At 42.0% G+C, this 27723-nt stretch overlaps 1 protein-coding gene across 1 annotated transcript in view; it reads left to right on the top strand.

The window, feature by feature from the left end:
• Positions 1–17578, top strand: part of TMEM178A (transmembrane protein 178A) — a 58844-nt gene extending 41266 nt beyond the window's left edge. Inside the window, exons 2-4 of the mRNA XM_068987602.1 lie at positions 2801–2914; positions 6171–6308; positions 17337–17578. Coding sequence (XP_068843703.1) covers positions 2801–2914; positions 6171–6308; positions 17337–17578 — 494 coding nt within the window. The remainder of the gene's footprint in view (positions 1–2800; positions 2915–6170; positions 6309–17336) is intronic.
• Positions 17579–27723: the final 10145 nt, after the last annotated feature.

The following is a 27723-nucleotide window of genomic DNA, read 5'->3' as shown; positions in this document are numbered from 1 at the left end:
GCTGCATTTAAAATTCTTGGTTGACAATCTTTCTTTCAGTGTGTTGAATATGTCATTCCACTCCCTCTGACCTCCATGGTTTCTAATGAGAAATCCGTTTCTAATCTTTTGAGGAGTCCTTACATATGATACATTGCTTTTTTTCTTGTAGTTTTCAAGAGTCTCCATCTTTGGCTTTCAACAGTTTGATGATGGTGTATCTGAATATGAGTTTGTCCTTTTTTTACTTCATCAAACTTCTTAGATGTATAGATTCATTTTTTCATCAAATTTGGAAAATTTTTGACAATTATCTCTTCAAATATTCTTTTTGTCCCTTTTTCCTCTCCTCCTTTCTGGAACTCCCATTATATTCCTCAGACTGGATAATTCAATTGATCTATCTTTAAGTTGACTGATTATTTTTCCTGCCTGCTCAAAACTTTGTTGAGCCCCTCTAATAAATTTTTAAATTTCAGTTATTATACTTTTCAACTTTTGAATTTCTATTTATTTTTCTTTTCATACATTTCATTGCTTTACTGATATTCTCTATTTGGTGAGACATCATTCTCACACTTGCCTTTAGTTCCTTGGACATGGTTTCCTTTAATTCTTTTAACATATTTAGAACATTTGATTTAAAGTCTTGGTTAGGGACTTCCCTGGTGGTCCAGTGGTTAAGACTCCGCTTTTCCACTGCAGGGGTCAGGGGTTCAATCCATGGTTGGGGAACTAAGATCTCACCTGTTTGGCGGTGTGTTAAAAACAGAAAACAAAACCCGAGAAACAAAGCCTTGAACTGTGAAGTCTTGGTTAGGTAAATGCAGTGTCTGGGCCTCTTCAGTGATAGTTTCTATTGACTGACCTTTTTTTTCCAATGTGCGTGTGATATGTTCCTTTTCTGTGTTTGCTTTGTACTTTTTAATTGAAACTGGGTGTTTAAAATTATATAGCAATTCTGGAAATTAGATTCTTCCTCCTGCTCTGAGTTTGTTATTGTTTTTTGTGTCAATTTTTTAAATTATTTTTTATTTTTAGTGACTCTACTGAACTAATTCTGTGAAGTCTGTATCCTTTGTCATATGTAGGCCCTAAAGTCTCTGCTTGACTAGCTTAGTGGGAAGCTAATGACTATACGGAAATGTCCTTAACCGCCTAGAATCAATAAGTTCCCAGTCTTTGCTGATGGGCAGTGTGTGTGTGTTGGGGCATGTCGTTCAACTCTGCTTTAGCCCTTCAGTTCCTGCTTACCATAACATATATAAACACTGAACTTATATGGCTTATAGACCTCACTACCAAAGAGAAAAATAAAAGGGAGCTTTGAGTTTTTATTTCCTTGGAGAAGGAAATGGCACCCCACTCCAGTACTCTTGCCTGGAGAATCCCATGGAGGGAGGAGCCTGTTAGGCTACTAGTCCAAGGGGTCGCAAAGAGTCGGTCACGACTGAGCAACTTCAGTCTCACTTTTGAGCTTTTTGGAGAATCTGTGGTTTCATAAGGAAAAGAAAAATAAGCTTCCAAAAAGCAGAGATAGTCTTGGGTAGTATTTTTCAGCTGCCTGTATCAGAATTACTCGGGATGTTTGTTAAAAGTCAGGTTTGTGGCTCCGTCCCAAATCTTTTGATTCAGAATATCTTTGGTGAGGTCCAGGGTCTGCATGTTAAACTATCTCCCCAGGTGATTCTTATGTACACTAATGACTGAGAAACTTAGATGACCCTGTAAGTGCCTTCATATCAGGGGCTAACTGACTCATGATATTAACTATGCTCAAATATTAATCTCCCTTTTCAATGTCTGATCTTTAAAAAAATTTCACTTTATTATTACATTTACTCAAAGTCTACCAATTAGAGATTTATGTGCATCTATGAGAATATTTTTTAACAGCTGCCTGAGTTAAAGGATTAACATTTACTCACAGCTCTTTAAAAATTAATCTAATCAGTTTGCATTTATCCAAACAACTGATCACGGTGATTTACAAGGAAAGAACAACGTTTTGTTTTATTTTACTTTTTGAAAGGAAGATAGATACTTTTGTTGGATCCAGCAAATTTTAGGGGAAAAATAGGCCTGTGTTAATCTATGCAATAAAAGCATAGATTGGAAGGGACTATAGAAGAAGTTGCTAGATAAAGTAGTGGGTATTTGCCCCTTTCAAAATATTATGCAAACAACCAGAAAGGGAGGAAACACGTTTCTTTCTCCTTTTAATGTTACCCTTTCTCTTAGGACCTCAAATTCAGATCAGTAAAATTTGTATTAAGGAGTTACTTCAGCTACTCTAGGGCTAGTTAGGCTCTTGTGGGTTGTCTGGAGACCTAATTACCACTTAAACCATCATGTGGAAGGCTCTTTATGGAAAAATGTCTTCTGGTTTACAAATAACACACTTCCTCATGTACTTTTTGATGCAGCCCATTTGAGAGTTTGAGGTTGGATCATATTTGGATGCATGAAATTTATCTGTGTTAACATTCCAAGATGATTTCTCCCAATCCTCTGTATACTTCTAGGCCATTTCTCCTTGAGGAGTTTTGTGTTTAATTAACACAAATTCAATGTTGAAAAAACAATTAAGGGAGTTTAGATTCTTATCAAATTTAATACATTCAAAAGTAGAAACGTGATTTCAAAAACTATTTCATGTTTTGGGTTTTTACTGCTTTGACTTGTCTCTATTAATGAGAGTAACCAATAGATTCTTCTTCCTTGTCCCTTCAAGCCAGTTTAGGATGCAGTATCCTGCCTTCAGTTTCCAGAATTCTACAAATGAACAAACTAGTAGCTCACATTTCTTATTTCCTTCAAGGTATTGCACAGCGATGTACAGCCATCAAGTACCACTTTTCTCAGCCAATCCGCTTGCGAAACATCCCTTTCAATTTGACCAAGACAATCCAGCAAGATGAATGGCACCTGCTTCGTGAGTATTTCCGGGAAGGGGTCAGAGGGAAAGCGGTGTCTTTCCGAACAAAAAGCATTCCCACCAGCCGTTTCAGATCTGGACTGAAAGATGTTGTGCTGATCCTGCGTGGGCCTCTGGGCCCCATCTGACTTGGGCAGAGACTTAGAGGGTCATCTCACCATGCCAAGGTCACCGCTTGTTTGCAGATCGGACGTGTGAGAGTCAGGCGTGGGGCTCTGGGAGACAGTGCAGCGAGCTTGTCTGTCCTGGTGGCATCTGTATACAAGCCACATCCTGGGTGTTTCCTTTACCAAGTCATGGGGTACAAGGCCCTGATCTGGCAATTGTCTCAATGAGCCCAGGAGATTATACCTTCAGTTCAGTTCAGTTCAGTCGCTCAGTCGTGTCCAACTCTTTGCAACCCCATGAATCGCAGCACGCCAGGCCTCCCTGTCTATCACCAACTCCCGGAGTTCACTCAGACTCACGTCCATCGAGTCAATGATGCCATCCAGCCATCTCATCCTCTGTCATCCCCTTCTCCTCCTCCCCCCAATCCCTCCCAGCATCAGAGTCTGAGTCAACTCTTTGCATGAAGTGGCCAGATTATTCCTTAGGTGCTCTTATTTTTGTTTTGCTTATCCAATATTCATTTTAGTTGCTGTTTCTGTCTCAGACCTTGGTGTTTCTGCTCAAATATTTTTACTGAGTGTATGTTATAATTTTCTCAGAAGGTGTCTGTTACCTCCACATCTTGATGGCAGGAACTCTTTTGTTACTGTCAGGAAAATGTGAAAGTCTAGAAAGGATCGTGCAGCGTGACACCAAATAAAACTGATATTTACCTGCAAACTATTGATTCACATTGCCTAGGGACAGCTAATACAGGAAAGCAAAAAAATACTAGGCCTAATTCTTTTTAGTGTTTACCCCAGTCAGAGGTTGACATTGTCATTTCCAATGCAATCAGTGCAAGGACCTCAGTGATCTTGTTTGGTGACCAAAGTCACTACAAAGGCAGAGTTTAATTTTGCAAAGTAAAATCTCTCTGCAGAGCAAAGGGCTCTATTTTGAATCTCAAGTACATAAATGGAAGCTCTTAAGATACTGCCCACAGCAGTGGTATAATATTATAAATATTGTGATTGGCACATTTAGAACTTGGAAAGTCCTTGGCTTAAATGTTGTTTATTTCTTAATAAACCTGAAAATTCCTGAAAATTATTTTTGGCTGGCTGACCTTAATGGTCATTTCTCAACAGACCTTAGTCAGAGCCTTATCTAAATGTTCTTATAATTACTTTTGAGCATGTTTGGGGTTCTTTGCCTTAATTATCTATCCAGAGAGCCACATGGTCATTGGTTTTAAGTGAGAAAAAATCATTACAGGGTCCTGAAAAAAACCTTATCTCTTTACTCGCCCAGCAAGACCATGTTGAGCATTGTCCTCCTAATCCTCTTTGAGGTTCTCATGGAAAGATGCTTTCGGCAGTCTCAGGTGTGACTCTTTCCAAGACAGTCACCCTTGGTGATCTGTACCATGTTTACCAGATAAGCTTAACATGTCTGGTACTAATGTGAATCACATGTGGATTATATCTGAACCTTGTGTGTATACGTTTTAATGGCCATAGAAAATAAAACTTGAATCACAGGGAATTTAGGAGGTTGTGAGATTATGGTGGCTGAGCTATGATGGCATCAAATGACCTACACTGTAATATTAAACAGCCCCTTTAAATGAACTGTGTCTGTGACCCCTAGCTCTTTGATGTATACACCTTCCCTTCTAGGCTGCAATGCCCTGATTCAGTATAGATGCTCTGAGCTGGAAATAAGAAATTCTTTTGAAAGAAAGGGATGAACCATGTGTGACAAGGTCAAGACTGGAAGCTACAATAATTCACCCTGTATACACCACCCTGAGTTGCCCGGGAGCCTCAGGGACACACAGTGAGGTGGTGTCTGCCTGGGCACCTTTGCAGAGCAGCCCACATTCATGCAGCAGGGCGTGCCTATTGTCTGGGCTCTGTATATGCATAGGTGCGCATGATCCACCTTGCCCAGGACTGTTGACTGGTCTCAGGGTCAGCATTATGTTTGGGATCTATTGCTTTAAGAGGGATCAGAGAAATTTAGCCACAATTTTAAAAAGTATCTTCATTCACATTTAAAAAGAGAGAGGAAAATAGAAAAAGAAAATAACAGGAGGGTGGGCAATCAGAGTATTCAAAGTGTTCATTGCGCAGCCATTCGGATTCTTTGCAACCATGTGGACTATAGCCCATCAAGCTCCACCGTCCATGGAATTCTCTAGGCAAGAATATGAGTTACTATTCCCTTCCCCAGAGCATCTTCCTGACCCAGGGTTTGAACCTGGCTCTCCTGTATTGCAGGTAGATTCTTTACCATCTGAGCCACCAGGGAAGCCCAGTGCACCAAAGTACATGAAGTCAGTCCGTCTCTTGGTTATGGCCCAGAAGGTGGGAGGGGATGGGTTCCTGGCCCAGTGATCACAACCATTGGTGGTTTTGTGATAGGCCAAACTTGACAGTTGCATATACAGTGGGCTTGGCCATGAAAACAGCCCTTCCTTAACCTGACTACTGTGATGCATGGGTTGCAGGACCTGTGTTTAAGGGGAGAGGGCCTTTATGAGCAGATGTCTTATATGTACATCTTGGGTCCCATTTTAGGTACGACTGCTTTCACTTTCTCAAATTCTTTTTGAAAATAGGCAGGAGGAAATATAACTTAAAAAATAAAATAATTGGCATCCTTGGTGCACAGGTAAAACCATGTTTCACTGTAGCTTACCTTTTAGACCTTTTCCCCAAAGTCAAATTAATTACAGTCACTGCAATTGGTGGTGACCTAGGTTTCTGTTGCTCTTTGAAGGATAGTAAAGTTCTTTTGCAAACCTTCTTCAGTTTGTTCAGTACAACCTTGTTTGTTTGCAAACAAACTCTTAGTTTGTTAAGTAACTCATTATCTATAGCCCTTGTTTGCCCTGGTGTCCTCTGGTCTGTGTTCTACTTGGTATGGACTTTTCCGTGGATTTAGAGAAGGCAGATGCTGATACCTCAATTCATTATACCCCATCTGTCCTCTTACTAAATGCCTGTGAAGTTTATTTCCTAAATCACCTTGGCCCTGTAGACGCTATGCCTATCCATGCAACTTATTAATTTTCACAGTGTATACAGAGCTCTTGATTCTCTAATTTTCAATAATTCTCCTTCTTATTATTTTGAATGTTTGTATTTGAGATTAGATTTAAGAAGAATCACTGCTGGCTTCCTGGGCATGGCTGTGGCTGTCCTGCTTTGTGGCTGCATTGTGGCCACAGTCAGCTTCTTCTGGGAGGAAAGCCTGACCCAGCACGTGGCTGGACTCCTTTTCCTCATGACAGGTACGTGGAGCACCTCTGACACCTTTCCCAGAAAAAGTGAAGGCTGTTCTGCAGCATGTAGCTTCACTTTGTTATCTCTCTGCTAATTTTATTTTCACTTGTGAGAAAAGCAACCAAAAGATTCTTTGGCTTTGGTGGGCAATACAGAATTTAAAGAAAATAGCAATGTTAAAAACACAGTCCTGATTTCCCTATTGTGGTGCATTACAAGATTAGATGGAGATGTCTTGGGTTTAATCTCCGTATGAGGCAGATCTGATTTTTCTGTCCCATTCTTTCATATTGCCCCCCTAGCTCTGATGTGGACTCTTAGCAAAAGTGGACCATTGGTTCTCAGGAACCCTCCAGCAGAGGATGATAGCTCAGCACAGTCTGCCTTTGGGCAGAAGGTCAGCTCAGTCCATCCTTAGTGATGGAGTCACTGGTTTCATTTTTACGCACAAAAACAGATTCAGTCATTTTATTTTACAGATATCTTTTGAGGACTTACTATGGGCCAGGCACTGCTTTACATACTAAAGACACACAGAGATTAAGGCAGATAAAATCCTTCTCCATTTCTGTTGTGGGGAGACACGAATGATCGTTTATGACAGCCATAAAGCTGTGTGTGAGAGAAACGAGTTGGCCTGGGGACCCTATTCTAAATGGGGAGTGTGCTGCAGGCAGAGCAAGGCACAATGCCAAGCCCCAAGGAGGGCTGGGGTGATGCTTGTGTTTTGAGCTACAGAGAGACCAGTGTGGCCGCAGAGCAAGGAGGGGAGGGACAGCGTCCTGTGAGGCAGAGAAGCAGGCAGTGGCTTGGACTTTAATCCAAGGGTGATGGAAGTCACCAGAAGGTTTTAAACCGAGCAGTGACTTCATTTTAAAGCAGGAGGTTGGGTGGGAAGTGTGTGGAGACACAGCTGGTCTTACCGATTAGCAGGTGAAGGACATTTTTGTCTAAGAACGAGTCAAAAGAGCTGAATTGAAGGCTGAAATTGACTGAATATGGCTTTGGGGAAAAAAAATCTTTCCTCCTGCTTCTTCTCATGACATGAGTGTGATAGTGATTAGTGAGTGCCAAGTTAGCAGTCTCACCCGAGTACGCTTAGCACCAGGGCGCTATTACTCTAGATGTGCAGGCACTTTGAATAAGCTTATTTTTGCTTCTCTGGAGTCCTGTTACTCAAGTGAGCATGACTGGGTTTTCTGACACTTCTCACTGTCACGGCCACAAGCCGGTGTTACCTGGGGGCAGCAGCACCCCTCGGTGGTTGGCGCTGTCTTCTCTGTCTTCATGACTGACAGGTAGAGGGTCAACCAGTCAGCCCGCCTAACCCAGTTCTGCCACAGAGGCCCTTCCTTCTAAGTTCTGTGGGTGCGTTTACTACCTGGTGATATGGGGCTATAACTGGCAGTGATCCGGAACCTGGATGATCACTGTGAACAGAGCGTTTAGAAGTCACCTGGGTCCTGATAAATTCTTAGCAGAACATCAACTTTTCCAAATTTGGGGGATTACACAGAGACTGAAGGACTGTAGCCCTGGGAGGCTAAAAATCTTCTCCCTTTTCTTCCCTTCCTTTATTAGCTGAACCCTCATTTTTCTAATTCTTGTCCTCATAGACATCAAAGTACAGATTCACTACCCCCAGCCCTGAAAAGGCCACATGTTGTATCCTTAGGAAAATGAAAGGAGCTGAGGGTCAGACAAAAGCCTCAGTAGTACTAGTTTTTAAAGGACACTTTTAATGTGGGTAATGCATGAATAATTTAGGATGCTCTTAGATATGAAACAATTGTTGGCATAAAAATAAATCATAGGGCCATAAAAGCCAGCCTCAGTGAGCATTTCTTGGGAGGTGGAGGGGCTTGTTTAGTTTTAAATGAGAGGAGGCGGGAGTTCAGTCTTGGGTCTGCTCGGAGCAGAGTTAGGAACAGAGTTTCTTTTTTTTTTTTTTTTTATTTTTACTTTATTTTGCTTTACAGTACTGTATTGGTTTTGCCATACATTGACATGAATCCACCATGGGTGTACCTGAGTTCCCAATCCTGAACCCCTCTCCCACCTCCCACCCCATATCATCTCTCTGGATCTTCCCTGTGTACCAGCCCCAAGCATCCTGTATCCTGTATCGAACATAGACTGGCGATTCGTTTCTTACATGGTAGTATACATGTTTCAACGCCATTCTCCTAAATCATCCCACCCTCTCCCTCTCCCACAGAGCCCAAAAGTCCGTTCTATACATCTGTGTCTCTTTTGCTGTCTTGCATACAGGGTTGTCATTACCATCTTTCTGAATTCCATATATATGTGTTAGTATACTGTATTGGTGTTTTTCTTTCTGGCTTACTTCACTCTGTATAATAGGCTCCAGTTTCTTGAGCTAGCCCCACCTGCCTCCGCTCAACCCTTAACTGAGTGTGTAACTTCGGGCCAGACTGACTCAGGGCTCAGCAGGATTTATCAAAGTCCCTGTGCAATTGTTAAACAAAAAAGAGCAAGCAGAACAATAGCCACAATAGCAAAACCCCACTGCAACACCCCTCCCCAAAATCCCAAACTTGTCAACTTGAAGTTTGATGACCAGTCCTGGAGGATAGACAGATACCCACATAACACGGTTTGGCTTTTTTTGTTTTTGATTTTGATTGCCCAAATGACATTTTTTTTGGACTAAAGGGAAAATCCACTTATAGATGTCACCATCTGAAAAATTAGATTGTTAAAATATTTTCCTTATCCTTAACCAAGTCTTGCCCACATCTTTGTCTCATGAAAACAAAAGAAAACAAAGGGGAGAGAAGTGGCTGTGGCTTTAAAAGGGCAGATAATTCAGGGCGTTCTCATGATGGAAATGCCCTGTATCTGGACCATGAAAGTGGTCACATAGTCTGCACACATGGTGACATTCATGGCACTAAGTGTGCACACACACAAGTGAGTGTGTATAAAAATGGTGAAATCTGAATAAGGGGGATGGATTGTGTCATTGTCTGTTTCCTGGCTGTGCTATTATCCTAGAGACATATAAGATGTTACTGTTTGGGGAAATTGAGTGATGGGTATGTAGGATCTTGCCTACACACATGTTATTTTTTAATTGGGTTATAATTACAATGATGTATTGGTTTCTGCTGTACAACAGGAGTCAGTTCTAAGTGTACATATATCTCCTGTTTCTTGAGTCCCTCCCACTCATCCTCCATCCTTACCATGTTACTCCTTTCAGCTGCATTTGAGTCTACAGTTATTTCAGAAGAAAAAGTTTAAAGAAAAAAAAGAAGAAAAATCTTTGCAACCTTCATCATTTGGGAAGTGTTTTGTTTTCTAGGCTTCCATTGAACATCACACCAAATCCATTCCCCATGTCCCTATATTGTTCTGTGTTCTGTTTTTAATCAATTTTAATAGCTGCATTTTCTTCTATGGAGGGGATTTGCTGTGCTGTAGTCCTGTACTGTGGGATTTAGGGAGGTTTGTTTCATTTTTGCTACTACAAATAATACCTTTCCATTTCTTTGTAAACACTGAGATAGCTGTGTTAATCCACTACATGAGATAAATTAGCTATAGGACCTTTCTAAGGAGCAGCAGGAGATGAGAGCAAATAAGGGTTAAAAGAATTGATTTTAATTAAGCAGAAATGTCTTCGGCAGTCCTAGTCAGCGTCACTCCCACCGATTTTTGATGCTAATCTTAGCCTCCTCTAAGGCGCTGGCGTCTTCACTCTACCTGAATTTATTAGTCAAACCTTCAATGAAGATCATCAGTGATGTGACAGTTGCGATGTTAAAATGGAAACTTGGAAACGATCTCTCCTTCTGTCTTATTGCATACAGACAGCTCTTGATTACCCACATGTGGAACAGCAGGGCTGTAACTGTCACTTCTCATCCTAATTCCCTGGGGGCTCTCAAGCAGTCCTCCAGCAGGGCCAGGGGCACAGGGCCCCAAATAGAGCCTTCTGACTTCATGTCCTCTGAGGTTACACACCCTGTCACTGAGGCGTATCCAGAGGACTAAGGAAGTAAGACTAATGATCCGGGGTGAGGGGCTGCCCTCGACCAGACAGCACTGCCTTCGGGCACTGCTAGTGAGCATGTGCATCAGCTTCAAATGATGGTTTCATTAGATCACCCTTGTGATAGAAAGATGATTATCATTTGTTAGACATATAAATATTTTCAAAAGTTAATTTATTCAGTGCAAATATTTGGGGGCCTCCATTCCCCTTCATAGGCTGTGCCAGGAGTGACCACTGCTGACAATACAGGGCTTTTGGGACAGCAGAGAAAGAAGAAACAGTCCAGGCCACCCCAGCCAAGTTCCGGGATGGATAACACCCACATTAGGCAATCCATTGTTTTGCTTCAATACATTCATTTTTTTTTTAAGGCCTCCTCTGTAGGTTTATTGACTTATCTAGGGTATCCATTGATTATTACCTAAAACAATAGGTTCTTAATGGTATATCTGAAACTCTTGGGGCCAGGTGCACTTTGGAATTCAGGATTAAAAAAATTTTTTTTTTAGATTTTTAGAAAGGTAATATTATTCTGTATTATCTAACACCCTAAGCAGGGTCTAAAATCAAATACATTAACATTTCTGCAGCCAAACATATGAATATTCACAGTAGGCAGGATCAATAAGGACTGTCAATAGCCTTGTGTCACATCAGACCAAGATTTGCTGGTCAATGACATTGCTGCAATCTCTCAGAAGAAGATTGGATGCTTTCTGGGTTTAGTAGTTGCAGCCTGTGGATCATGTATTTGATTTTTTCAAGAAGTGTCATCTGTCTCTGTTAGTCCTGCCCAGTCATTTAGTTAAGGCAACTTAGCAATGGCTCTTTGAGTAATCTGTGTGAAAAGTAGCATGAGGCTTTTTTTTTTTTTTTGTGGAATTGCAGAGACCAGAATGATGGGCAGGCCATCTTTTGAAGGAGTGGGGGAAAAAAAAAATCAATGTTTATGCCTTTGGGTGTTGCAGCTATGTTATTTATCAAACAGGCTATCCAGAATGAAGCAACTTCCGCTCTCTTCTGCCTTTCAAGCACATCAAAGGAGGATGGTCAGAAGAGTGGGCCCAGTTACCCTAATTACACTGTATTAGCTGGCCACGGGCACTGGGAAGAGTTTAGGGAAGGAAATTAGGTTGATGATCTGAGATGCAGCGTAAATTCACTTCTTTCCTGATCTGAAAATATCCCTTCCAGTCTTGTAATTCTGTGATATCACCGTATCTTCTAATTAATTAAGAATTTTGGCAGAAAATCTTTTAATATTTTATAAGAAAAGTAACTGCCTACAGGGCTCTTCAGAACCAGTAATTATTCACCCTTTTGAGGATGCTACCAGCAATAGCCAGGGTAGAGGCTTGGGACTTATAAACTCCTTTTCCTTGGCACCACTAGCTGGGCTGAAAAGTATCAGTGGTGGTTGCCCCAGGGAGCTCCTGGTTGGTCAGGAGAGAGGAGAAAATGAAGGAAAAGTCTAAGAGAAGAGGGAAGAGAGGTGACCTCTCTCCTCGTGGATTTTTAAGAAGGATCATTTGATTTAGAACTTAGAAATTCAAGGTTGGTACCTTATCTTTCCGTGCCCTCATCCCATATCTTGCATTAACTAAGTTGCTACTGACAAAAAGGCAACATTATCTGAAATAACTTGATATCTAGATAAATCTTGCATGCTAAGTCGCTTCAGTCATGTCCGACTCTTTGTGACCCCATGGACTGTGACCCGCTATGCTCCTCTGTCCATGGGATTTTTCCAGGCAAGAATACTGGAGTTGGTTGCCATTTCCTTTTCCAAGGTAAATCTTACAGAAGGCAATTTGGGATGAATTGGTTCTTAGGTGTGTAGAACTCACTGCATTGCAGAACTCAATTTTGTTCAGCAGGTTTTGCTGACTCCCGTGTCCTCTGTGCTATTAGGCCCCATGTGGAACTTACAGGAAGTCTGGGGTGGGGAGGGGTCTCTACTCCTTTTCCCTGAGATGCGTGCTTGGAAGTGAATGGAAAGAACATTTGGGGTTCCCAATCATGTTAGTGTCAAGAAAATGATGGCTGTGACCATCAAGAACTCATTCAACTCAGCTACCTCTATGATAATCAGAACTGGGTCTGGAATGTAGGAGGGGCTTACAAATAATTCTCTTTTATTTTTTGGCTATGCCTCACAGCTTGTGGGAATTTAGTTCCCTGACCAGGGACCTGTGTCCTTGGCAGTGGGAGTGCAGAGTCCTAACTACTGGACCTCCAGGGAATTCCACTTATAAATAACTCTTGAGGAACTGAGTGAAAGTGAAAGTCGCCCAGTCCTGTCCGACTCTTTGAGGCACCATGGACTATACAGTCCATGCGATTCTCCGGGCCAGAATACTGGAATGGGGAGTCTTTCCCTTCTCCAAGGGATCTTCCCAACCCAGGGATCAAACTGAGTAAATAACTCTTAAAATAGTAAAGTTTTGCTTAGGCCTATAAAAGGGATAGAAATGTACTTCATACATTGAACACATGCACACAATGTTGTTGGCTGGATTGTGTGGCCCCCCTCCCATTCATATGAAGTTCTAACTCCTAGAACCTCAGAGTGTGACTGTATTTAGAGGCAGGGTCTTTAAAGAGGTAATTAAATCTAAATGAGGTCATTAGGGTGGACCCTAATCCAAGGTGATTGGTATCCTTATAAAGAAGAAGAATTTGGACTCAAATAGTTATCTGGGGAAGGATGTGTGAAGGCACAAGAAAACCACCAGCTTTAAACCAAGGAGAGAGGCCTTGCAAGAAACTCACCCTTCTAGGACCTTGATCTCAGACTTCTAGCCTCCAGAACTGTGATAAAGTAAACTTCTGTTGTATTAGCCATTCCAGTCTGCTGCTACTTTCTTAAGGCAGCCCAGGCAACTAACACACATGTAGGCTATAAGACATGTGTAGGGAAATAGAATTCAACAGGGTCAAAACTGACCAAGTCTAGCTACACCAAAGATGTTTTCATCCTTTAAACACTTTTCCTTAGCGTCTTTGAAGTTAGGTTTTTTCTTTCCTCTTCTTAAGATATCTTGAATGGAGTAGGCCTCTTTTCCAAAAGCTGGTTGCAAGCATTGGAAACACTGCTTTGTCTTCTGTCCCTACATTTCTTTGTAATAATCAGAAACAGTGCTGCCCAGCCCATGAATAAGAGCTGTGGCAGCTATGTATGTGCAAACTTCCTTAGAGCTGTGAGGGCCCAGAAAGGGGAAATTCCTAGATATGCTCTTTGGCTCATCTTTAGTTTTCTCTCACTCAGAACCACTTCAAGAGCATCTTGGAGGGAGAAAACCATGTCCCCAGAAGAGCAGCCTCTGGGGACAGTTGTGGGGAGAGGGAGGAGCAGATAGCAGGCATATTTATAGGCTCGTGGAGTCTCCTCTACCCCATCCCAGCTGAGAGAGTAAAGGCAGAAGGAAATAAAGCAGGTTTTCATCAAGGTTTGGTGATGCCCTATTCCAGAAAGAACTTAAGTGGCACAGAGATGTGTATATTTCAAGATAAGATAAATAAAAATGAGAAATACAAATAAGACAAAGAAGCAGTCAAGTTTGCGAGGCAAGATGGATCCAAGGGTGAGGTCAGTAGCGAAAAAACATGCCATGAATTTGCCAGTTTTTGCTCCTGGGTGTGGGGTGTGGGTACAAATGTACCTTTTAGGGGAGTTTCAGCTCTCTGGCAACTTAGTGTTGCGGTGGGGGGGGGGGGGGTGAAACAAAAACCTTTTATTAGTGATATCATTCACAGTGTCCATGAGGTAAGCACAAACTAAGTGCCCTGGGCATGACACTCAGGGCAGAGAGAGATTAAATCCTCCGGTTACAATCTTTTTCTGTTCAGTATGAGCTGGTGTTGTTACACTGAAATTCATTTCACTCAATAGATGACCAGCTCAAGTTTTGATGCATTAAGAAGGATACTTAAAACTGGTGCACTGGGACAACCCAGAGGGATGGGATGGGGAGGGAAGCGGGAGGGGGGTTCAGGATGGGGGGTGGGGGACACATGTACATCCGTGGCTGATTCATGTCAATGTATGGCAAAAACCATCACAATATTGTATTATGTGCATTTTCTAATTGTAGTACAATCATTGTTTATATAATAAAATGAGGAGAAACCAAGGGAAAAAAAAAGTTCATTTCACTCAAAGCAGTTTTGGGTGTTGGCAGGGGAGAGATGCCAATAAAATCTAAGTTTAGTATAAAATCAAAAAGAGTATGTGCAGAAAGAAAAATTCATGACTCATTCAATTTTTATTTAGCTGTATAATACTGAGTACTAGATTCACTTGGAAATTTTGGGAAATGGCCTGGCTCTATGCTATATTGTGGAATAATAGAATCCCTGAAAATTGCCACAGCGAGGGACTTCAGGAACCAAGCCCCCATTTTTTTTCCTAGATGAAACTCAGAGAGGTTAGGTAATTTCAAGGTCACACAGTGATTAGTAGTAGAGCTGGGGACCAGAATGCGTATTACCTTCATCCCAGCCCAATGCATTTGGACATCAAAGGATGCTTAAGAGTCTTAGTTTGAACTCATACTTTCTGAGGTCATTAAAAATATGTTACTTGTAAAAAGCTTCACTTTCAAGCACTCAGCTATGTGCAGACAGATGCAGATTAGAGTTGGTTCTCCTGTGAGCAGGTTACTGTTCTATTTTTAATATTTTACCTGCTGACACTCTAGAGATCAAATTCTTCTGCCTATTGTTCTATTACCAGCACTCATTAGACAGGCCTTGTTGCATATAAAACATTGTCTTTGTTTTGCTGCCAGTGAAAAGATTCATGTAGATGCAAGAACATTTGCTCTTTACATGGTTTGAAAATAGTATTCTGGTTTTAACTGGACCAACCCTTTATGAAAGACTTATTTCCATCATGATCTTTCTTTAGAGAACTCAAAAAGCAATGTGTTTACCATAATAATTTGGAGCAAGAAGTCAGAAAACAAGATTTTATAAAACATAATCGCTTTAGAGTCTAAAAATAGAATTATGCCAAGAGTAGGAGATATCAAATCACCTCAGATCAAGTGTCCTTTTCATTTAAAACATTTCTAAACGCACATTTGGAAAAGGATTCAGGCAATGTGTCCTTATGCGATTTAAGTGCAGGCAAATTCTAGCACTTAAAAATGTCATTAAGGGCAAAAAAGGAGGCATTAAGGTGATCTTTATTTCCTCCCAGTTGGTGCCTGTTCTGAGTTTGTTTTCTTCTGGTGTTTCTTATCCCCAAAGCTCTATTAAAAAGGGATGTAGGGGTCTGTTACTTTTCACCCTCTCTTTACAGTTCCAAACCTGTCTCTGAATCCTATGGAGATGCTGCAGAGATCCCTAAGGTTACCAAAGCAATTTCCCAGCAAATGGATATAACCTCCTTTGTACACAGGGATAAACCAAAATACTAAAAACAGATGTGCTGGACTCAGAACAGAATGAAACATTCTGATACTTGACTTCATTTTTGTATTTATTACCCACCTTCAGCTCAGCAACTGCCTTATTGCAATCCCATACCTACCAAAAAGGAGCATCCTTGGGTGTCCACTGTGGTGAAATAGAAGCATCTACATCCTTGAGTACTAAGAATCCTGTCTTTTGGGCTTTTGCAGCATTTTTATCAGAATGCTGATTTTAGTGTTCTGAAAGGACAATTGTATATAGCATATTGACATGAACAAGTTAAATTGTTCATTTTCTTTCAGTTCAGTTCAGTCACGTCCGACTCTTGGTGACCCCATGAATCGCAGCATGCCAGGCCTCCCCGTCCATCACCAACTCCCGGAGTTCACTCAGACTCACGTCCATCGAGTCAGGGATGCCATCCAGCCATCTCATCCTCTGTCGTCCCCTTCTCCTCCTGCCCCCAATCCCTCCCAGCATCAGAGTCTTTTCCAATGAGTCAACTCTTCGCATGAGGTGGCCAAAGTATTAGAGTTTCAGCTTTAGCATCATTCCTTCCAATGAACACCCAGGACTGATCTCCTTTAGAATGGACTGGTTGGATCTCCTTGCAGTCCAAGGGACTCTCATTTTCCTTAGGCCACCCAAATTGCCTGCATTCTGAGTGGTTGAATTATAGATCTCCTATATGTAATGTCAGCTATTTTACATCAACTCCGGCTTCTTGGATTTAATTTGTTATTTAAAATATTTTTATCCATTCATTAAAAATAAAGATTTTTGAGGCCCTAGAACATGCCAAGCTCTGTGCCTTAAAAGAAACTTGTAAAAATTAATTTAAGATATTATTCACAGACAACCGGATAAATTTCAAGGATGTTTCTTGAAAAAGAAAGACTTGGTATGATTGCAGCTCTCTAAAAAATGCATCAACTCAGGTAGAGAACAAAGGGAAATGAGACTTGGGACTTCCCTGATGGTCCAGTGGTTAAGAATCTGCCCGCCAATGCAGGGGACATAGGTTCAACCCCTGGTCCAGGAAGATCTCACATTCCTTGGAGCCACTAAAGAGCACCACATCTACCGATCGGCAACCTACAGCCCAAGCACCACAGCTAGGGAGTAGCCCTTGCTCACTGCAATTAGAGAAAGCGCGCACACAGCAAAGAAAATCCAGTGCAGCCAAAAATAAATAAAAATAATAAAAAGGAAATGAAAATTGTTTGTATTAGGGTTGAGTGATTATAGAAGATTTTTTCCTTAAAAATAATCAAAATTTCTAAGTTTTTAGGAAGAAAAAAATTCATATATACATACCATTTAATTTAGATAATTCTGAATAATTCAAGTTACCAGAATTTCCCTTATCTGTCTTTTTCACTCCTGTGTCTCCAGAACCTAGCATACAGTCTGGCACATAAAGGTTTTGCCAATGTTTGTTGAATGAAGTAATTCAAGTGAAAGAATTGTGGCTCTTTTATTAATTTGGACTCATCATCTCATCTGTTGATCTGATGTTCACAAAGGCCTGTCTGGCATTTGCCTGTAGCCGGCAAAACTGTAACGGATCACTCTGCTCTCTTTGTATTATTTATAGGAATATTTTGCACCATTTCCCTCTGCACTTACGCTGCCAGCATCTCCTATGATTTGAACCGGCTCCCGAAGCTAATTTATAGCCTGCCTGATGATGTGGAACACGGCTACAGCTGGTCTATCTTTTGTGCCTGGTGCAGTTTAGGCTTTATTGTGGCAGCTGGAGGTCTCTGCATTGCTTACCCATTTATCAGCCGGACCAAGATTGCACATCTAAAGTCTGGTAGGGACTCCACGGTATGACTGTCCACATTCAACTTCACTGCTTGGTGGCCCCGTCCACAGTGAGGACGACTCTTGAAGGGGACGGAGCGGAGTTTGAGTCAGGATCCCAAGCACAAATACCGTCTTTTACATTCCAGTCTATTGCCTGCCAGCCCCTTGTGGATGACTGATATCTAATCATGCAAAACCTCCATACTTTTCTGAGGACAAGACTACTGTGGATTCAAGTGCTTTAATGACTATTTATGCTTTGACTATGAGGAGTAGGGAACAGTGCCATGGAACATTTCTCGGTTTAGAAAGAGAGGAAACTGCAATGGAAAAATTTGTACGATTGCCACCTATTTCAGAAAGTTTGTATATAACAATTACCCGAGAGTCATTTCTATTTGCAAAAGGATTCATAACAAAGCGAGAATAATTTTCTTGTTGTTGTACCATGCTTGTTAAATTTTCATGCCGCACCTTCAGAACTTGTCCTAATGGTCTCTTGTTGTGTCAGCTCCAAATATTTGTGCATTATTCGTTGATGTTTTTTGTTACAAGAAGATTCTTCTGTTGCCTTATTTATTTTTTAATTGAAGTCTCTTCTCCATCTTTGTATTGGAATCGAAATCATAAGAGAAACAGACCAACTGTGGAAGAGTTACCCTGTAATACTATGCAGTATTGTTTGAAGTCCTATGTGTTGTTCAACCTGTCTCTTCATGGCAACCGGATCTCTGCATTAAATGACTGCCTCCTTGTTAATCTGGGTGTGTTTTTCTGTCTTTCAGCCGTGGCAGTAGGTCTCCCTAGCCATTTGGACAGGTGAGGACTCTTGTTTTTAACAGACTTGTTTCATTTCAGTGAGGTTGGTCAGTTTTATTCATTTTTTGTGGCACCCACACACATGCTATTGACAAAAGATATCATTGTTCAAGCTTCTTTTAAAGCCTTACCGAAGTATTTTGAGTTTTCTTCTCTCCCTCTTCCTCTCTGATTGTGGTATGGCTGGTGTTTAGCCAGTGATAAGGATTTACAGTTTCTGGCCTTATCCTTGGACATCCTAAGCCAATGGGTTTCAACCTTGGCTGTGCATCAAAATCACCTGCTTAATCATCTTCACTTGTACCTAAACTGGGCCCTGTCTCTGACCAATTATCATAGAATATCTGCAGCTGGGCCTCAACTTGAATATTTTGGGGAAAGAAACACCTCAGGTATGACATGCAGCTGTGATAGAGAATCACTATACTAGGTCAGAGCTGTGGTATCTCCTTAATAGCTAACATTTATTTAGCAGGTACTATGTGCCAGTAACTGGACTATGTTTTTTCCAGGTATAATATCAAAATTCAAATCTTCTCAGAAGTTCTATCAGGTAGGGTTAGGCAGCATCCTCCAAGCCTTGTGGATGACCAGCCTCAAGACGGAAGACAGAGCCCAGAGACAGCAACAGAGAGACATCAACAGTTTATTGGACATGAAATCGTACACATTTGAAGCAAAAAGGTCCTAGAGTTATACCCCTCAGTAGACGGCAGGCAGGCTATGGCAGTGGTCTTTGCCACCTGGGGGAGAAGGAGGCTACCATTTCTAAGGGAATTGAGTCAGGTTGGCTCATTAGTTACCAGGGAAACGAAGCTGAGACACGTTCCCTCACAGCCCCCGCCCCTCAGGTTAACAACTATTATGAGGGTGTACGTTTCCCTTTAATAAACTAGCAGGTGGAGCCATTCTGGCCTAAGGGGCAGAGGCAAGCATATTCCCTTGGGTAGAGTGTAGGTAGAGCAGGGATGGATCAAGCAGAGGCTGTGCTGAGAGCGAGAGAAGAACTATTTTGAGTGGCCTGATCATCCAGGTAGGTACTTTTATTTCATTTTACTGACAATGAAGCTAAAGGGCAGACTCAGAGCATTTGCTTCATTTTTTTTTTTTTAAATGTGTGGGTATTAGGACAAAATTAAAACTCTTCCATGGTGTTTCCTTATCTTTTAAATGGAAGAGTGTGTATGTTTAGTTCCTAAGCCATGTCCGACTCTTTGTGACACCATGGACTATATATAGTCCGCCAGGCTGCTCTGTCCATGGGGTTTTCCCAACAGGAGTGCTGGAGTAGGTTGCCATTTCCTCCCCCTGGGGATTGTCCCAAACTAGGGACTGAGCTAGCATCTCCTGTGTCTTCTGCACTGGCAGGCGGATTCTTTACCACTGTGCCAGCTGGGAAGCCCTAGATGGAAGGGTGGGTTTACTAGCTAACTTTTTTGCTTTTCCTTTTAACTTTGGCATTATCTGGTATTCTACACACAACATGTGAGAAAGATGGTCTATAAAAGAGAAAAGATGTTATACCAGAAGTACAGCAGTGTTTCAGATTTTAATTTTGTAAACGATTTTTCTCTCTTCATGATAAAACCTGATTTGGTGATTGTAAAAGGACAGTGAAAATCTACCTACCCTGCCCCAAAATCAAACTTGATTTCCAAGCGATGGTGTCCGCATATTGTCACGTAAGCCTTTCAGAAGAGGTTAGATGATCCGGGTGATCTCATAAGCTCTTGCTGAGGCCTGTGTCTATATTCCCCAACAATCTCTCAGGCCTATTTAATAAACCCATCCCTCTGGATGAGATCAGAGATGTATAGAAAGGGGCAATTATTTTCATTTATTACTTATGTGGGAAAATTTCAAAGCCGGAGAGCCGTTTCTTTGAAGTTTTCTTTAAAGAGCCCCATGGAAGATGTCAGGACTCTTGAGCATTTATATTCCAACCACCAGAGCAGCGTCTGAGTAAGTGACTTTTGAAGTTTCTGAGAAGCTTCCCAGGGGCTTGAGGTGTGAGTGGAAGAGAGCCTCAGAGTGACAGAAGGTTGAAGGGTTCACATACTAGAAAGATTTGCCCAGAAGTCAGGGGAGTACACTTAGGATTCAAACTTGTGTTGGCAAGAACAGAGCTTCCCTGCCTTTCAGCCAAAGTGAGCTCAGAGCAAGGTTTCTTGCTTTCTATTTACTGTCTTAGAGTGTGAGTAAATGTTGCCAAAGACGGGCATTTGGTTTCCAGTCCTTTGGCTGTTTTCTTCATTGTCTTGCAAATGAGGAGTGATTGAAATGGCCACACAGTAGTGCATGTGCAGAAGAATTCATTAATGTTGTTCTCATGTTCTCTCTCTCCCACTTGGAGTTGCATGCCTGTAGCTAGGCTACGAGTGTGTGTGTGTGTGTATTTTTTGCCTCGAGCATTTCTGCAGAGCAGAAAGCAGAGGTAGCTGATCTCCTTGAAGAGAGGATGCAGAAATCCAGAAGGGAGGCCAGGCTAGAGGACTGACTTTGTGGGCGAGAAGTGCTCAAGGGCATCCCGGAGACTGGAGAGAGAAAAGGGTGGCAGGCCTGTGATTAGCTGGGTCTGTGCATTTCTCGGAAGGACTTCACCAATGACTCGGTGAAAGAATCCACCTGCAGTGCAGAAGACCAGGTTTGATCCCAGGCTCGGGAAGATCCCCTGGAGGAGGAAATGGCAACCCGCTCCAGTATTCTTGCCTGAAAATTCCCATGGATGGAGGAGCCTGGCGGAATACAGTCCAGAGGGTCACAAAGAGTTGGACACAACTGGGTGACCAGTGGATGTCTCAGTGGTGGTCTGTCTGACCCTTGGGAGGTCCGGGGATGTTGGTACAGTTTGTGTGTGTCCCCAGTAATGACTGAGAGCAAATACCCCCTAAACCTGCAAGGAAGGGCTTTGAATAAAAAGTAAATAAATTTACAGAACACCCGAGATTGTAGACTAAGATTCAGGTCCATCTACCACATATAGATAACATTTACCAAAACAGAGAGCTCTACCCAAAGCCTTAATGAGGTAATCATAGGCCCCATGGACCCCTCCTTTTATCAGTACCATTTTTGGTTTATTTGCAATGTTAGAACATTGCTGCCCACTCAAAGGAAACCCTATCCCCTCCTTCTTTGAAGCACCATTACCCTTAATAAGCAAGAGTCCTGCTGCTGCTGCTAAGTCACTTCAGTCATGACCAACTCTGTACGACCCCATAGACAGCAGCCCACCAGGCTCCCCGGTCCCTGGGATTCTCCAGGCAAGAACACTGGAGTGGGTTGCCATTTCCTTCTCCAATGCATGAAAGGGAAAAGTGAAAGTGAAGTCGCCCAGTTGTGTCTGACCCTCAGCGACCCCATGGACTGCAGCCTTCCAGGCTCCTCCGTCGATGGGATTTTCCAGGCAAGAGTACTGGAGTGGGGTGCCATTGCCCCCTCCAAAGCAAGAGTCCTGGTATACTTCAAATATTTGTTGAATTCTAAGTGGTTTTCTAGGCACTTGGGGAACACCAATGAAGCAAAACAGACCAAAATTATTGCCCCTGTGAAGCTTTTTCTAGTGAAATGCAATAAAATACAAATAAAAAATTTGTTACCCTTTTAAGCCCCATGTGCATGCTAAGTCACTTCAGTCATACAAAACTCATTTCAACACTATATGTTATAACTCGCCACGGTCCTCTGTCCATGGAATTCTCCAGATGAGAATACTGGAATGAGTTGCCATTTTCTCCTCCAGGGGATCCTCCCGACCCAGGAATCAAGCCTGCGTCTCTTGGATCTCCTGCATTGGCTGGTGGATTCTTTACCACTAGCACCACCTAGGAAGTCCCTTCAGGCCCCACAGGATTCCATAAATCCAGGATTAAAATAATTCAATCCAGTTATTAAGTAAGTTTCTTTTGAATTATGTTTTCATTGGCTATGTACTTCATATCATTCTTATTTGAATCTATCCTCAGTAACATGAAAAGTACATTATTAAATTTTTTTTTTTGGCGGGGGGGATGAGTTTGCCTCTTGAAGACTTCCCAGTTGACTAATCACCTGCTCACCCCTAACTGGATGATAGACTCTTGCAAGGTGTAAACTGTGTCTTGTTTGAGTTTTGTCTCCAGTGTTTAGCTCTGGAACCCAACAGGTGCTTATAAACCTTTGTGGAATAAATGTATGAGTTCAGTCATAGAAACAAACTCTCTTCTTCCCTAGACAGAGCTGACTCTGTTAGCACCAATTTTAGGGATCCCATAAAAAATAAACAGTAGTATTATAGGCTAAGTGGAATGAGAATATAGCTTGGCAAGCAAGGAAGTCTCATTAGAATAATTAAAAGGACTATTAACCTAAACTATCCCAGATATAACGTGAAATGTGTTATGAACTAAGTACCATGGGACATTTATTTGATGGTTCAAACAGTATTACATTAGTAACCTCATTATGGTTCTACACCTCATTTTAAAGTTTCTCCATTTATGTGCTGATATGTTTCAAATCTCTAATTGGAATTCTGAAAGGAATGCTTCAAAAATTATTTCCTTTGAATGTAAATAGCTATACGGACCAAGAACCCTTTTAAACGGCATTATTTGAATTTCCCTGGGGCCCTGTCGTTTGACCGGAAGTTCTCCTTGCTGTAGGACAACCACAAATATATTTCCTCTTTGCATACAACCTATATTTTGCCATCCTTCAAAAGAAAGATTTCTAATTGTTCTAAAACCTAATAGGATATGTCTTCTTATAGCATCGGTAAGAGGAAAACAAATTGGTTGGCTATAAAATAAGATACTTTTCTGTCTTATTTCCTATTTTTTCCTCTGTCAGCATGTACTGTACTGTAGAATACTGTCTGCTATGTGCAAGGCCTTGGGCTACACATGGACTTTTGTCAGGGTCTGTCTGCAGACAAGAAATGAGGGAAGACCATTGACTAGAAGAGCGAGAGCAAGGGGCAGTGGTGTAGGAGAGACTTCCAAGATAGGCAGGGCCTTCCTGGTCACCATAAGGAGACGAGGTTTCATTCTGGCCTTGAAAAGCAATGAAAGTCTTTAATGAAGGACAACAATGGGATCTGATTTCTGTTTTAACAATGTCAGTGTTGTTGCTGGATAAAGAATATATTGGAAGGATGCAAGACTTGAAGTGGAGAAGCCCATTGAGGGGGGGGGGGTGTTGCTGGAGTCTGGAGATGTAATGGTGGGTACGAATATGATGAGGAAGATAGAAGTGGGGAGATATACTTTATAGATGGAATTGACAATGCATGCTGGTAAGGTAGATGGAGAGGGGGAAAAGAGGAGACATTATCAAGGATGACAACTAAGTAATTTTTGGTTGTTCAGTTGCTAAGTCGTGTCTGACTCTCTGTGACCCCATGAACTGCAGGACACCAGGCTTCCCCATCCTTCACTATCTCCCAGAGTTGGCTCAAACTATGTCCGTTGAGTCAGTGATGCCATCCAACCATCTCATCCTCTGTTATCCCCTTCTCCTCTTGCCCTCAATCTTTCCCAGCATCGGGATCTTTTCCAATGAGTCAGCTCTTCCCCTCAGGTGGCTAAAGTATTGGAACTTCAGCTTCAGCCCTTCCAATGAATATTCAGGGTTGATTTCCTTTAGGATTGACTGGTTTGATCTTACTGTCCAAGGGGCTTTGAAGAGTCTTCTCCAGAACCACAGTTCAAAAGCATCAATTCTTTGGCACTCAGCCTTCTTTATGGTCCAACTCACACATCCATACATAACTACTGGAAAAACCATAGCTCAGACTATTATGGACCTTTGTCAGCAAAGTGATGTCTCTGCTTTTTAACACACTGTCTAGGATTGGCATAGCCTTTCTTCCAAGAAGCAAGCATCTTTTAATTTTGTGGCTGCAGTCACCATCCACAGCAATTTTGGAGCCCAAGAAAATAGGTTATTTACTAAGGAAATTATGGTTCTTATATCAAAAAGGCATATAGTAATTTGAAAAAAAGAAAACAATACAAAGTTTTATGGCAAACACAGTGTCACCTAGGATGGCACCTGGGTTAAGATAAATCCTGAGTGGAGCCCAGGATTGAAGAGCTGTAGTTGAGAATGTGTTCTAGTGACTGCAATGTGCCTTCTCTCTAATTGATCCAAGGGCTAGCCTCGTCCTCTTTGGTTTATAGTTGTTTTCCAGAAGCTGCTTATACCAGTGTTGGCAAATAGGATTCAGTGTGAGTGTGAACTTGATCAATTACTGGTGATTGGGAAGATTTCAGTCCAGCCAGAGAGGAAAGGATGCAGTGATTGTAAGTGAATGGGGAAGGCAGATGTCACGCCCTGGCCACCCCTAGCTTAAATTCTACCTGACAGACGATTGGCCTGCTTTCATTAAGTCTCCATCATGTCTGAGGGCTGGCATTACTGACATTCACCAAATGCACAGACCACTACCCCATCATCTGCTCGTTCTGGATGGCCAGGTCTCGGATGTTGCCCCCACCTTGAGAGCGTGGGTTGTGAGTGTAGAGAACTGTATTCTCAAGCAATTTAGGAAACATTCTAAATCTACACAGGCCCCTGGAGGTAAATCCCCTAAATACTGTGTAGATGTGGAATGACATCCTCTGGGAATTCTGGAAAGTGCATGGAAACTTTGCTGGAGTGGGGGTTCATGAAGGCTCCACTAGATCCTGGCAAGAAGAGCCTGGGACCCCACTAATGGTGCCCCTAGAACACAACAGATCCCTCAAAAATCACAGAGAGATGTCAGGCTCTGGATGTTTAGTTATTCAATTATAAAACACCATTTATTTTTATCCTCCTGGCTTTGCCTGTCAGTCAAGTTGACTGTGATGAGGCCTCAATACTTGCTTTGGGAATTGGGCCATGCTGGAACCTAACTTCACTGGCTGCGGCATCAGTGGGCTTCGCACTCATTCCCCACACATGAAACACATCACAGCTCACCACACTGGTGGAAGCTCTTAAGCACTGGGCTGCAAAAGGGACCCAGGCAGCTGCACAAATTGTTGAGGTTTTCTCATCTCTCCCTAAGCCCTGGTTTCCATTTGTTAGTTCTGGACTCTCTTGGGTGCTCAAAAAACCCACTTCCCATTTTCAAAGCACTTGAATTTAAGAGGCTGGTGCTGGAGTTTTATTCCTGTCAATTTCCAGGTCTCCTTCATTCTTGTAAATGTTAGATATAAATGAGAAGTGGAAAAGAAAGCTCTGATTTTTAAGTCCTCTCCAGTTCTGTCTCTTAACATCGATGATGCTGAAGGGATGGACTGAGTTTTCTTAGGGACTGTTCCAGGCCATGTTTCTTACAAACATTCAGTTCAGTTCAGTTGCTCAGTCATGTCCGACTCTTTGTGACCCCATGGACTGCAGCATGCCAGGCTTCCCTGTCCATCACCAACTCCCGGAGCTTGCTCAAACTCATGTCCATTGAGTTGGTGATGCCATCCAACCATCTCATCATCTGTTGTCCCCTTCTCCTGCCTTCAGTCTTTCCCAGCATCAGAGTCTTTTCCAATGAGTCAGTTCTTCATATCAGGTGGCCACAGTATTGGAGTTCCAGCTTTAGCATCAGTCCTTCCAATGAATATTCAGGACTGATTTCCTTTAGAATGGACTGGTTGGATCTCCTTGCAGTCCAAGGGACTCTCAAGAGTCTTCTCCAACACCACAGTTCAAAAGCAGCAATTCTTCGGCACTCAGCTTTCTTTATAGTTCAACTCTCACATCCATACATGACCACTGGAAAAACCATAGCTTTGACTAGATGGACATTTGTTGGCGAAGTAATGTCTCTGCTTTTTAATATGCTGTCTAGGTTGGTCATAACTTTCCTTCCAAGGAGCAAGCATCTTTTAATTTCATGGCTGCAGTCACTATCTGCAGTGATTTTGGAGCCCAAAAAAGTAAAGTCTGTCACTGTTTCCATTGTTTCCCCATCTATTTGCCATGAAGTGATGGGATCAGATACGATGATCTTAGTTTTCTGAATGTTGAGTTTTAAGCAACTTTTTCACTCTCCTCTTTTACTTTCATTACTTTCCTAAGTTCTTCTTCACTTTCTGCCATAAGGGTGGGGTCACCTGCATATCGGAGGTTATTGATATTTCTCCCAGAAATCTTGATTCCAGCTTGTGCTTCCTCCAGCCCAGCATTTCTCATGATGTACTCTGACATATAAGTTAAATAAGTGAGGCGACAATATGCAGCCTTGACGTACTCCTTTCCCGATTTGGAACCAGTCTGTTGTTCCATGTCCAGTTCTAACTGTTGCTTCCTGACCTGCATACAGATTTCTCAGGAAGCAGGTCAGGTGGTCTGGTATTCCCATCTCTTGAAGAATTTTCCAGTTTGTCATGATTCACACAGTCAAAGGCTTTGGTGTAGTCAATGAAGCAGAAGTAGATTTTTTCTGGAACTCTCTTGCTTTTTTGATGATCCAACGGATGTTGGCAGTTTGATCTCTGATTCCTCTGCCTTTTCTAAATCCAGTTTGAATATCTGGAAGTTCATGGTTCATGTACTGTTGAAGCCTGGCTTGGAGAATTCTGAGCATTACTTTACTAGCATGTGAGATAAGTGCAATTGTGCAGTAGTTTGAGCATTCTTTGGCATTGCCTTTCTTTAGGACTGGAATGAAAACTGACCTTTTCCAGTCCTGTGGCCACTGCTGAGTTTTCAAAATTTGCTGGCACATTGAGCGCAGCACTTTCACAGCATCATCTTTTAGGATTTGAAACTTGAAGTGCATCACCTCCACTAGCTTTGTTTGTAGTGATGCTTCCTAAGGCCCACTTGACTTTGCATTCCAGGGTATCTGGCTCTAGGTGAGTGATCACACCATCGTGGTTATCTGGGTCATGATCTTTTTTTGTACAGTTCTTCTGTGTATTCTTGCCACCTCTTAATATCTTAATATCTTCTGCTTCTGTTAGGTCCCTACCATTTCTGCCCTTTATTATGCCCATCTTTGCATGAAATATTCCCTTGGCATCTCTAATTTTCTTGAAGAGATCTCTAGTCTTTCCCATTCTATAGTTTTCCTCTATTTCTTTGCATTGATCGCTGAGGAAGACTTTCTTATCTCTCCTTGGTATTCTTTGGAACTCTGCATTCCAATGGATATATCTTTCCTTTTCTCCTTTGCCTTTCGCTTCTCTTCTTTTCACAGCTATTTGTAAGGCCTCCTCAGACAACCATTTTTCCTTTTTGCATTTCTTTTTCTTGGGAATGTTCCTGATCCCTGCCTCCTGTACAATGTCACAAACCTCCATCCATAGTTCTTCAGCCACTCTGTCTATCAGATCTAATCCCTTGAATCTATTTGTCACTTCCACTGTATAATCATAAGGGATTTG

This window comes from Capricornis sumatraensis, chromosome 1 (assembly GCF_032405125.1).
Source record: "Capricornis sumatraensis isolate serow.1 chromosome 1, serow.2, whole genome shotgun sequence".
Classification (NCBI taxonomy): Eukaryota; Metazoa; Chordata; class Mammalia; order Artiodactyla; family Bovidae; genus Capricornis; species Capricornis sumatraensis.
This window is presented reverse-complemented; position numbering and strand designations above follow the sequence as displayed.